The 11,917-nt window shown below is 43.0% G+C and overlaps 1 protein-coding gene and 1 long non-coding RNA gene across 11 annotated transcripts in view; one reads left to right on the top strand and one right to left on the bottom strand.

Moving 5' to 3' along the window:
* The window catches only part of SLC20A2 (solute carrier family 20 member 2), a 92,832-nt gene extending 81,544 nt beyond the window's left edge, over positions 1 to 11,288 (top strand). For 4 of the 10 annotated variants that reach the window (XM_081166382.1, XM_081166383.1, XM_081166380.1 and 1 more), the window contains exons 9-11: positions 2,090 to 2,275; positions 2,884 to 2,968; positions 9,214 to 11,288. In XM_081166382.1, coding sequence (XP_081022508.1) covers positions 2,090 to 2,275; positions 2,884 to 2,968; positions 9,214 to 9,378 — 436 coding nt within the window. In that variant the 3' untranslated portion in view covers positions 9,379 to 11,288. Of the gene's footprint in view, positions 1 to 2,089; positions 2,276 to 2,883; positions 2,969 to 3,814; positions 3,900 to 9,213 lie in introns of all 10 variants that reach the window. The other 6 variants (XR_014001267.1, XR_014001268.1, XM_081166387.1 and 3 more) reach the window with 6 other exon arrangements.
* Positions 4,876 to 9,207, bottom strand: LOC308571387. The gene is made up of 3 exons (XR_014001369.1): positions 8,315 to 9,207; positions 6,413 to 7,952; positions 4,876 to 6,047 (listed from the first exon to the last, which is right to left on the bottom strand). It is a non-coding gene; the product is annotated as an uncharacterized lncRNA (long non-coding RNA).
* Positions 11,289 to 11,917: the final 629 nt, after the last annotated feature.

Below are 11,917 nucleotides of genomic sequence, written 5' to 3'. Positions count from 1 at the left end.
AAGCGTATAGAGATGCACTGCACCCCACTCAGCTCCCTACAATATACAATAACACCATTGTGGAGTATTTAAAGGATTAATTTAGCAGAAAGATGGTAGGGTCAAAAGCCAAGCTGTTGGAAAACAATGGAAATAAGTGTTCTGTTTCAATTCAATACCAATAGGTAATTGGATCATTCCTAGCAAACAATGTTTGTGCAAATATAAATCTAAAAGGCCCACAGTTCAGAGAGGGAATAGTTTTTTCTTGACTTTTGTCATGGCACCCTGCAGAGGCAGCCCAAGGGGAAGGGCTGCTATTGTGAGCTGCTATCTTTATCGTAAGCAGCCCCAAATCCATCTAGAGCTCCTCTCGCTCCACCTTCAGACCTGGAGCCTGGATTTTAACCCTGTGACAAACAAGGAGGCACTCCTGAATGAGGTGGATCTCTGTTTTATTAAATATTACCATCTAAGATCCTAGAAATACAAGGGAAAAGGAAGAGGGAGCAGTTCAGAAAGCTTAAGATTAAACAGATTTTTTTTTATTAACAAAAGCAGACATTTAAATTTTAAATGGCCATTAGTTTGGGCCAGGCCAATTTTGTACCTGATGGAAGAAGAGTAGGGAAGGCACATAATCCCAGGAGCTCTTTACTTTGGTCAGTGACTGGTGCCAAACATATGGGCTCGTCAAAACCTGGGGTATTTTTAACATAGAGGGGGAAGCAGTCATTCTAGGTAGGGGTTTGTTGGCTTGCTGGGTGGCACTGGTAAATTGTAAGTGACGGGTTGTACAACACTGGATTTTAAATTAAACTGCTTCTCCACCTTCTTGGCCCTGATAGCTCAACTGCAATTGGGGTTTAGTTGTTCTTGAAACACCACATTTCTATGACTCTGCAAACAAAGTTGCTTGACAACCTTTTTCTGCACCATTGCAGTATAAACCTGTTTCCTACTGAGCCGTAAGAGTCACTTGAGTTTAAGGATTTCATTCTGGTTGGCAGTTAGTGTTTTTCTTTTTTCTTTTTTGGTAAGTTGACGACTGCCTTTAACTCCTAGGGAATGTGTCAGGCACAAAGTTGCAAGATTTATATCATCTGAAAGCTGGGGCTCCCATTTTTCAGAAAATATTAACTTCTAGACTTTGCCTTCTTGTTGTGCACCATGTCAGACAGTGCCACTGCCCTTGTTCCAGCTGTGTATTTTGGCAAGGTGCTTAGACTAAATATAGCCAACGCTAGTCCTTGTATCTAGCTGTCAGTTCTTGGGTTGTGCATTCTGTGCATGCCATTCTCCATTGCCAACGTCCTGAGAAAGCTTTGGCTTGTTAATTCATTAAATTTGGATTGTTAGTACTGGGTATTTTAGGTATTTCTTCTGGTAACCAATTCTGGCTTTCTATGCTTTCCTAGTATTAGGTAACAGATAGCAAAATCAGTGCCATAGAATATTGCACAGGGCCATGGATGATTGGCCTATTCATTCTATATTTGGCTTGCAGTGTTCTTGCTGTGAGCTTGTGCTTCAGAAGTGCGTGTCACATAGAACTTCCATCTCTGTTTGGTAAAGAATAAAAATGTGCTCAGCTCCGCCCTGGGGAGAGAAAACTAGATCATATCGGTGTGCTTCTGAAATGTCCAGTTTGGGAAATTAGCTGTGTTCACAATTGATCGGCCCATTAGCATTCATACTGTCCTATCTCTGTGACATAAGAAAAAGTTAAAACTCCAGTTTTCTGCTGTGTAGTAGCTTCACGTCTGTGAAAACACCACTGTGGTATTTCCTTGTAGAGTAAAATAGTGTGTCTCATCATCATGGGCGCAATATGCAGCAAGGAAGGGTGTAAAAAGGTAAAGGGACCCCTGACCATTAGGTCCAGTCGTGCTCAACTCTGGGGTTGCGGCACTCATCTCGCTTTATTGCCCGAGGGAGCAATAACCCACAGCGCCACCCGCGTCCCAAGGAAGGATGTAAATTGTAATAAATGAATGGCTGTTTTTGTAAGGTTCTTCTGTCTTTGTTCAGTGTGACTAGGGGGGTATTGAGTGAAGCATTTAGGATTTGATAATATATTTTCATATATTTTCACTGCTATGTTTTCCAGCAATGCTATTGGCCCCTTGGTTGCCCTCTGGCTTATTTATGACAAGGGTGGCGTACTGCAAGAAGCTCCTACCCCCGTATGGCTGCTCCTTTACGGGGGCGTTGGCATCTGTGTGGGCCTCTGGGTCTGGGGGAGAAGAGTGATCCAAACCATGGGAAAAGACCTCACGCCCATCACGCCATCAAGGTACGTGCCCATCTCCTGCATCTAATTGCCCTGGCATCTCATGCTAGCTATGCCGTAGCATATGTGTGCCTAATGATTCCTGGTTTTGATCGGAGTAGTGATGTACGTAGCTTTCTCTTTAAACTAATGGCAATGTTGTTTGCATTGTTGAGGTCTAGTTGGGCAGAATAGCCTACCAATGTCTGAATAGCATAGAGAGGCATAAATTAGGAAATGGCAAAAATCGAAGTAGTTTTCCATGTGCTTCTGAATGATTAAAAAAAGAAACCAAACTGTGATTTTTTTATTTGCTTTTAATGCATACTAGACCTCTGCTGCTAACCTGTTTACTAATTGAGCATGATTTATTGGAATGTAGTATAGGTTGTCAGTAGCAGCGAGCTGCTCAGCTAATTTAATGTGGATGTGTGTGTCCAGTTTTTGTTATTCAGCAGCTCTTTGTTCTCTCACTTAATATAACTCAATGACCAAAGATCAGTCGGAGGGAACCGGTTGGAGACGATGCTGGTAAGACGTTGGCATGTTGCATGGTGTCAGCCCAGACTGATTGATTACACTTTTTTTTAAGAAAGAGTGACTGTGAAGTGTTTTTTTTATGCTTCCTGCAGTGGATTCACTATTGAGTTGGCTTCGGCGTTCACAGTTGTGGTAGCTTCCAATATTGGACTTCCTGTCAGTACTACACACTGCAAGGTATGCCTTTGCCATGTGACTGCAGCCAGGCCGGTCTGGACTGTTCGTGTTTTAACTCTGCTGCCCAGATCAGTTTATAGCGGCATGATACCACAATGAGGAAATGCACACGTCCATTTCACATCCAAGAACTCTCCCCACCCCACCCGTCACTCCACTCATATGAATAGGCAGCCCTCAGGTTCCCTTCTTAGACATCTCACCCTTTTTTGCACATTGCGGATTCAAAGTATTTCCTCTCCCCCACAAACACTTGTTATCAGATTATTCCCTACGCATCCACATGGAATTCGGCAAAGTAGTATGTTCCCCAAAAGAGCAATCCATCAACCATTGGCCTTTTTGCATTGCCCATTAATTTCAGAAGGCCTTGTGCAGAAGGAAAGATTGGCAGGGTTGCACACCAGGAACCGTCTAATCTCGATGTTTTCACATGGTCATGGAACTGCACATGAGAACATTTAGGAATAATGACACTAGCCCAAATGTTTTAGAGTGTAGTAGGGGCGGATGGCCCAAGGCATTTTGACGTCTGAGGCAAGAAATCCAAGTCTCGCCCGCCTACTGGAATTAAAATAGCAAACTAAAAATCTACATTGTGCTGCCCTTGACTTGTACACCAAAACTTGCTGCCATGCACGGTGGAGTTGGCCCTGAATAGCAGTAACTTTTTCCTCAGGTCATGCCATGTGAACGTTGATCTGCTGCACCCTTCTTTGTCTGGAGGTTCTGACACTGTTCATCGTTCATTCTTCTACTTTCCTGATGAATGCATGGCATGGGATTTCCTGTGTGTCGCTCTTACACTTCAAAATCTCCATCTGTCTTTTTTTTATTTCTTTACAGTGGATTTTGCATTGAAGTAATGTGTGCGCTAACCGTACTTGTAGCCTCAAATGTGGGTATTCCAATAAGCTCCACTCATTGCAAGGTATTGGAGTCTGCAGTGGTCACGTCGATTAAACACATACTCAATCTTTAAAGAAAAAACAAAAACAAATAACAAGTGCTGATTCCCCCACATCCCATTTTGCCTTCATTAAGTAATATACTACCAAGCAAGTTTTAAAATTAAAAAAAGCAATAATTAAAATATGGAAATTTAGTTATTTACAAAATTATACAAAACATGTGAGTTGCAAATTCCCCCCAATGTTAGAATGTTGGGGAGGTTTTCTTTTTTTTAAAAAAAGAGAGCGAAAAGAAAAAGAATGTATATATTATATTATTACTCTTATTGCTGTTTATAAAACACATTGTAGTATTCATTTTGTAGTGTATTAACAAGCAATAGTCATCATCTTAACTTTTAGTTTCCTTGCTTCTATATAAACTTAAACTTCTTAGTATTAGCTTTCGACTAACAGTTTCATACATTTTATTTTCTTCCCCCAGATTTGCAGTTTCTCATATGTAACTTTCATGGATTGTGGTGTGCATAATTTTAGGAGCATACATCACAAGTCATTGAAATACAGAACCAAGCATTCATGTATCTGAAGGCAAATGGTATTTGATTTCAAGCCAATCGGAACTAGAAGGTCTATACAGATTGTAGCTTTTCAGTGATTAATCTGCTTTTCTAACCTGTATTCTCATCAAAACGTAGTCAGCTAAACTTTGATAATGTTTAGAAATGGGTTAACTGATGCCAGTGTCACTGATACCCTCTAAAAATTGGGGAAATTCATGAAACAAAACAGAGCATAAGTTGAATATTTTTAAAATTGGTGTTAAAATTAAATTGTGGTACTTTTCATATACATCACTATTCATGCTTTCAGACCTGCCCCTTTTATTTTAGCATATATCATATCTCTACCACTGCCCACTTTCCATTTCTCTTATTCTCCTCCCCCAAGTCCCCCCATCTCTTTAAAAAAACACCCTAACAAATAAAAAATCTGCTGCAAGGAAAATCCATAGCAAGTAATGAGGTTGAAGAATAGACAAAATCTCTAGGAGTTGATAACAGTTCATGTATGAACATATCACTATTCTCCTTAAAGAAGATTGCAGAATATTGTAATATGAGGTCAAGTTAAATGATGTGTTTAGATACCTTGATTACAGTCACATGCCTATTACCTTCAGGGCTAGAAAAGAGTGCTACAAGCCCCCCCCCCCCCAACAATTTTATAAACAGAAGCCAACCCCATCCCCATACTCCAGGCAAAGATTCCTTGTACAGAAGCCATCTGGGCTGGCAATTGAATTTTACGTCCACATTGGTGACAGAATCGTGTTTTCTGCTGCACCTAAGAACAACAGGATAACTTAAACAGTCTTGGAAGGCTGCAGGGCACACAGACCTCTTGTCATCCTAAACATTATCACTGCTCACTCACCACTTTGCCTGGTGCCTGTGCAGATAAATGTTCCAGTGTTGCTGCACTAGTGTCAGCAGTCGTCATGTGAGCACAACCTTGCATTTGCACACATGATTCCTGCTGGTGGTGTAGGTCCTGTTCTGGAAAGGATCAGGTGAAACTTCCCCAGGCAAAATGAAGAACAAAGCATGTTCGTGACTATCCATTTTTATCTTATGGTCTAGGGGCAATGACTGACAAGGGGGAAAAGAAATTTATTACAGACGTTGAATGTTAGCCAGTAACTTCTTACTGTAACTATGATCAGACTTGTGGCTTTCAGAACTGATTTGATCAGAGATAGTCCTATGACTAACTCTTGGTTACTAAGACTGAGCTATGCCATCAACACTAATTGGATTGAATTAATCCTTTGGAATGTTGCATCCTAGTAATTTATCTGACAAACCATAAATCTCTAGAATATTTTAACAGAGGTGGATATGCCTTTCTATTTGCACGGACTCTTCAGGAGGCAGAAGGGATAGACAAGTGAAGGAGCCATTATTCTGATATAGTTTTTATTTTTATATAGCTGCCATTGCCACTGTAACATATATTGGCCCTTCTTACATTAATTCAGCAGTGTTCAAATCTGTGGACAGTCGTTACAGTAAGAAAATGTGGTTTTCCCTACCACATCCCTTTTGAGGAGAGCCATAGCTTAGTAGTAAGCACATGTGCTGCATCCAAGAGGTCCTTGATTTAGTCTCTGCCATTTCCAGCTAATCAGGATGCGGGTGACGCTGTGGGTTAAACCACAGAGCCTAGGACTTGCCGATCAGGAGGTCGGTGGTTCGAATCCCTGTGACGGGGTGAGCTCCTGTTGCTCGGTCCCTGCTCCTGCCTACCTAGCAGTTCAAAAGCATGAAGTGCAAGTAGATAAATAGGTACCACCACAGCGGGAAGGTAAACGGTGTTTCCATGCACTGCTCTGGTTCGCCAGAAGCGGCTTAGTCATGCTGGCCACATGACCCGGAAGCTGTACGCCGGCTCCCTTGGCCAATAAAGCGAGATGAGCACCGCAACCCCAGAGTCGGTCACGACTGGACCTAATGGTCAGGGGTCTCTTTACCTTTACTATTTCCAGCTAAGAAAGATCTTGGGTAGTTGGGCTGAGAATTACTTCTTTCTGCTTGAGGTCTTGCTGGTTGCAGTCAAAGAAGGCCAGATGGACCAGTATCTGTTTTTAAGGCAGCTTCATATGTGTTACATATAGACTTCTAGTTATTTGGATGGGGGCAGGGGAGATTGGGAAGAGAGCAACCAAATGTGTTGTTTCAGATAATTCTGTATGTTACTGTACCACTTACCGTATTTTTCGCCCTATAGGACGCACTTTTTCCCCTCCAAAAATGAAGGGGAAATGTGTGTGCGTCCTATGGAGCGAATGCAGGCTTTCGCTGAAGCCTGGAGAGTGAGAGGGGTCGGTGCGCACCGACCCCTCTCGCTGTCCAGGCTTCAGGAAGCTATCCGCAAGCCTTCAGAGCACGGCGGGAGTTCCCCTAGGCTCCGAAGGCTTGCGGATAGCAGCCTGCAGCTCGAAGCCCGGGGAGCACAGTGCCAACTCCCCGGGCTTTGGGCAGCTATCCGCAAGCCCTTGGAGCGCTCCCCCAGCCCGCAGGCTCCGGGAGCGGCGGCAAGGCTGCACAACCTTGCCTCCGCTCCCGGACCTGTTCTGGGGTCGGGGGAAGCTCGGGCTTCCCCCGCCCCAGCCCCGCGGCTAAAAACGAAGCCGCGCGCAGCCTCTCCCGGCTGGAGAATTTGTGCGTGGCTAAAGAGGAAGCCAAGACAGCGGGATGGTTTCTTTGCTCTTTGGGGCTGGGGGGGATAATTTTTCCCCCTTTATTCCCCCCCCTAAAAACTAGGTGCGCCCTATGGTCTGGTGCGCCCTATGGAGCGAAAAATACGGTAATTTGGTGCACCTGATCAGTCAATTCCAGCCAACTCCAAACTTGCTTGGAAGGAAATACGAAGCCTTCTTATTTAGCGTCCTTCCTTTCACAAATGGCTTCCTCTTGCCTGCAGTATCTCTTCTCCAGATGCTCTCTGACAAGAGGAAGGCAGAACATGATAGTGTCTCAGTTGTACTCAGCCCTTAGGGAGAAATGTAGGGTCATAAGAGGAAAACCTTGGCAATACAAGAAAACAAACTGTGAACTTAATGGCACTTAGAAGGGAAATTGGGTTAAGCAGTTAAAAGAAATGGCAGTTGCTCACATAAGACAAATCACAGTCCATTATTTGAGATGTGAAAACATAGTTATTCTTTTGAGCGAATATATTGTATTAGAAGCCTTCATCCAGAGAACAGCTTCAGGCAAGCCCTAAAATGGCAGTGATCAGAACAGGAAAAACACATACTTCTTCTATTTGCCAGAGTGATAGAAGATTTGTCAGCCCTTTTGGCATATCTGAGATAACGTACCAATACCAGGGATGGAAGAACACTAGATTTGCAGCTTGCTAGAAAAAGAGCTCTTGTTCTTTCCAGGATGGGGCTCAAAGCTGGACAAAATATCTAAGCTCCAACCTCAAGCCATATGCTCTTCACTTATGGAATTCAGCTTTGCCACCGATTTCCTATATTCCGCCACATAATTAATTTCCACTTTCTGTGGCACAGGACATGGGTGACGCTGTGGGTTAAACCACAGAGCCTAGGACTTGCTGATCAGAAGGTTGGTGGTTCAAATCCCCGCGACGGGGTGAGCTCCCGTTCCTCAGTCCCTGCTCCTGCCAACCTAGCAGTTCGAAAGCACGTCAGAGTGCAAGTAGATAAATAGGTACCGCTCCGGCGGGAAGCTAAATGGCGTTTGCGTGCGCTGCTCTGGTTCACCAGAAGCAGCTTAGTCATGCTGGCCACATGACCCAGAAGCTGTACTCCGGCTCCCTCGGCCAATAAAGCGAGATGAGCGGCGCAACCCCAGAGTCGGCCATGATGGGATCTAATGGTCAGGGGTCCCTTTAGCTTTACCTATGTCACGTGTAGCAAACGTCTGGGCATTATATTTGTTATAACTTGCTAGTTGTAGTTTTTGTTACTGAGTGGTGGATTTTTTGTTTTTTGTTTAAATTACCTTGTTAAGTTGCTTTGGAAATGGTTTGCCCTGAAAAGCAACATATATTACTTTAAATACATAAAACACGGTTGATTTTATTATTTGTAATGGTTAGCCTTTCCTTTGAAAGGGGCATGGCTCAATAACTGCTATCACAGGCCTTAAATTAAGGAGAATGTCATGTAAAACTAGAAATAATAAGAATAAGAACTGCCATGGAATCCAAATTATGCAAGGCACTAAAAGGTGTGTTTCCCTGTCCCATCCCAAATAGTTTTCAGTTTGTGTGATAAATTCATGTAGAGCTCTTCTCCTGTGTGAAAAGGAAGCAGGAATTCCAATTTCAGATAATTTGTAAATCTGGGCTTCAGCTGACTGGCATTGGTTTTGTCATAGATAGGGGTCCATAAATGTGTTTGCTGGTTGGTCAGCAGTTGCCACAAGTCTTTTTGGCAATTGTAAGTCCCTGGAATACCCAGTTCAAAGTGGGAGGCTTGCATTACAAAGAAAATGGAGGGGATGAGGCATGTCATTTTCACGCAACTCGTGAAACGGATTGATCTTGCTTAGTGCCAGGCTTTGGAGGTACTTGGCGCATCTCCTGCTGCTTCCACGTGCCTCCAAAGCATGGTTTCGTTTGGCCCAGCCCTTCCCCTGAATCGCCTTACATGCCAGAGGGATGGTAGGGTGGTGGTGATCACAGATAATAGCTGGTTACTAAAAGCAAACCCAAATTTATGGACCCCAGGTCATAAAGCATCTGTTGCCCATGTTAAGATGCCTTTAATTCTGATTCCCTTCTCAAACTTCCAAGGTTGGTTCTGTGGTGGCAGTTGGCTGGATACGCTCCAAGAAGGCTGTTGACTGGCACCTCTTCCGCAATATCTTTGTCGCCTGGTTTGTGACTGTCCCCGTGGCTGGCTTGTTCAGCGCTGCCGTCATGGCTCTCTTCATGTACGCCATCCTGCCGTACGTCTGACATCGCTGCTCCTTCCATGGAAGAAGGGGGTGCCTCTGAGATAAAAGAATCAAAGGTCTCCCCTCCAGAGCGCAGAGCTCCCTATTTAAACCATGCAGTAAGAGCTAATCAGCAAGGATTTGTCGTCAGAATCTAACATCTGCTGTACATAACATCTGTGTCATTGGTGACATAACATGTGGTGCCGTTTTCTTATGTATTAAAGAAATATATATATATGCTTACAGTAGGTAACACTACCTTAAGTTATAAGTGAGGTGAAAATAATTGCCTAGAACTTAATCCCTAGTAAAACTTGTACATAATGTATCATTCAGTAGCCATTTTTTTAATCTTTTAAAAGAACCTGGGATGTGTTTGTCAGTTTGATAAATGATGAAGCAATCTGCAAAAAGATGAGATTCTTTTTTTGTAAAAAAAAAAAAGTGCTGTTCAATGATACTGGAAGCAAAGTGCAGAGGTACATTGGCAAAAACTCGGTTCATATCATATTGTTGTGTATAATACTGTATGAACATTGAATTTGTAAATACTTACAAAAATGTAACTTTTTAATGGTGCATTTCCCTCATATATTTTGGATAAGAAAGTTTAGAAAGTACCAAAGAAGGGGGAATAGCTTGTCAGTATTATATTTGTCTATCTTTGTGCTGTTTCTCTCTCTCTCTCTCTCTCTCTCTCTCTCTCTCTCTCTCTCTCTCTCTCTCTCTCTCCTCACCCTGCAACCCATTTAACTTTCTAATTAAAGTTATTTTCTACCAGTCAGCCACCAGCAAAGCCAGGATAGTATCTCTCATGTTTTACTGTAACAGGTAAAGTGTCGTACTGCTACAGTCTTACGTAAAAAATATCACCCACAGAGGATTTTAGTAAAAGCTCAGCTTCGTTATGTGTCAGACCTCAAATCAAACAAGTATTTTCCACCCCTTGTATATAGGTCCAATTCTGCTCTCAAAACAGCCATCTGTCAGCAAGCTCAAGGGAGGGGGGAGGTGGGGTTTCAGAAAGGTTTTGCATTGCTTTTTCCTGATGCACCCAGTGTCAACGGTAACATAGATTGGCGGTGTTATGCCCAGTGTCTGAAAGGGAGCAATCTAGGACAGTTTGGGGTGCTAACCAACAGTGTTTGGTGGTTAAGATTTTTATACTACAGTTACCCTCATAACTGGAGGAGGAGTGAATACAAGAACCATTTCTGATCAAATGTCGGAGCATGTGGAAGGAATCTAAGCTACAGCTCTCCCTGCCAGTTCAGTGCTTGCAGGGGTAGGAGCTGCAGTGTGGGTATCTCTGATGTCGCTTGGGACTTAGGACATTGCCAAGGGTGCCTGGGAAAAATCACATCGCGACTGCTTCGGAACTGCTAAAGGCAGTGTCCAATACTCAGAAACGTGTTGTCCCTTTTTGAAGAGGCATCCAAGTCTGCCAGTTGTCATATGAAGACACTACTGAAGAGGCCTACAAGGTCTCTGGCCCTAGAACTGCAATTTGTCATATTTTGGTAGATACACATTGATGACCCCCCCCCCCATCTTTACTAGTATAAAGGGACCGTATCAACCTGGCAGACAGTGGTTTGAATCCAGTTCCTCTTGCTATGGGAACCTTGAGTATAGGCTTTTGGGAAACCTTGTTGAAAGGAATCTGTGTTCTTGAGCCATTCCCATCTGTTTCCATTGAGCTTATAAATGAGCACTTCCCAGAGGATTTTGCTACTTGTAACGGTGTCCAGGTTGGGTTTACTGGAGTGGGCTTGAGGAGGTCATGCTTGGAGAATGTTGGGAGCCTAGGACTGTTGAAATGCTGCTAAAAAAAAAATCGATACATGAGCTTTCTTGGTACTCCATTGTGATCCTTTTTCATTGGTCATTCATTCTAAATTTATAATAAAAGAATACATTGCCCTAGAACTGCTTTCTTGTTTCTTGTGCTTTTTTTAAAAAAGATACTGAACCATGTGTTTTTACTATTTACAACCTACTAAGCTGTGGGCGCTTCCTAACTCAAAGCATTCCTTGCTTACTTTGCATTTGTTTTAATCCTTTCATTTGCTTTCACTCTGTGTGAGTTCTTGTTTAGAAATTTGTAACAATGGCCTGGAAAGGGGGGGGGGCACAGAGGAACACACCCATTGGCAAAGCCCAAATAAAGCCAAGCTCTGTGTAAAGCAAACAAAAACTTCCATTTATTTCACTTGGGACTGTTTGTCCCAGGATGAAGATCCCCTTATGAATTACCATAGCACTCTTTCGGTAGTAATCCCGTAATGAACATCTCATACATAAAAATGCAAATGAATGTGCTTCCATGAGCCTAGAGAAAGCGATGCTTGGACGCTACTGTCACAAGCACACTTGTGCAAAGGAAATCCAAGGAAAATATGTCCTCCTTATTCAAGACCCAGTGCTGCTATGGTTCTTGGCTTTAAAACTCAACTCTGCATTGTTTTAACAACACAAAGCACCTGAACATTAACTCATGGCTCATGACAGGATGATATAACTCACTAATGACGCAACCAGCATAATTTAAACCCTTG

This window comes from Podarcis bocagei (assembly GCF_964188305.1).
Source record: "Podarcis bocagei genome assembly, chromosome: 13".
In the NCBI taxonomy this organism is placed as follows: Eukaryota; Metazoa; Chordata; class Lepidosauria; order Squamata; family Lacertidae; genus Podarcis; species Podarcis bocagei.
This window is presented reverse-complemented; position numbering and strand designations above follow the sequence as displayed.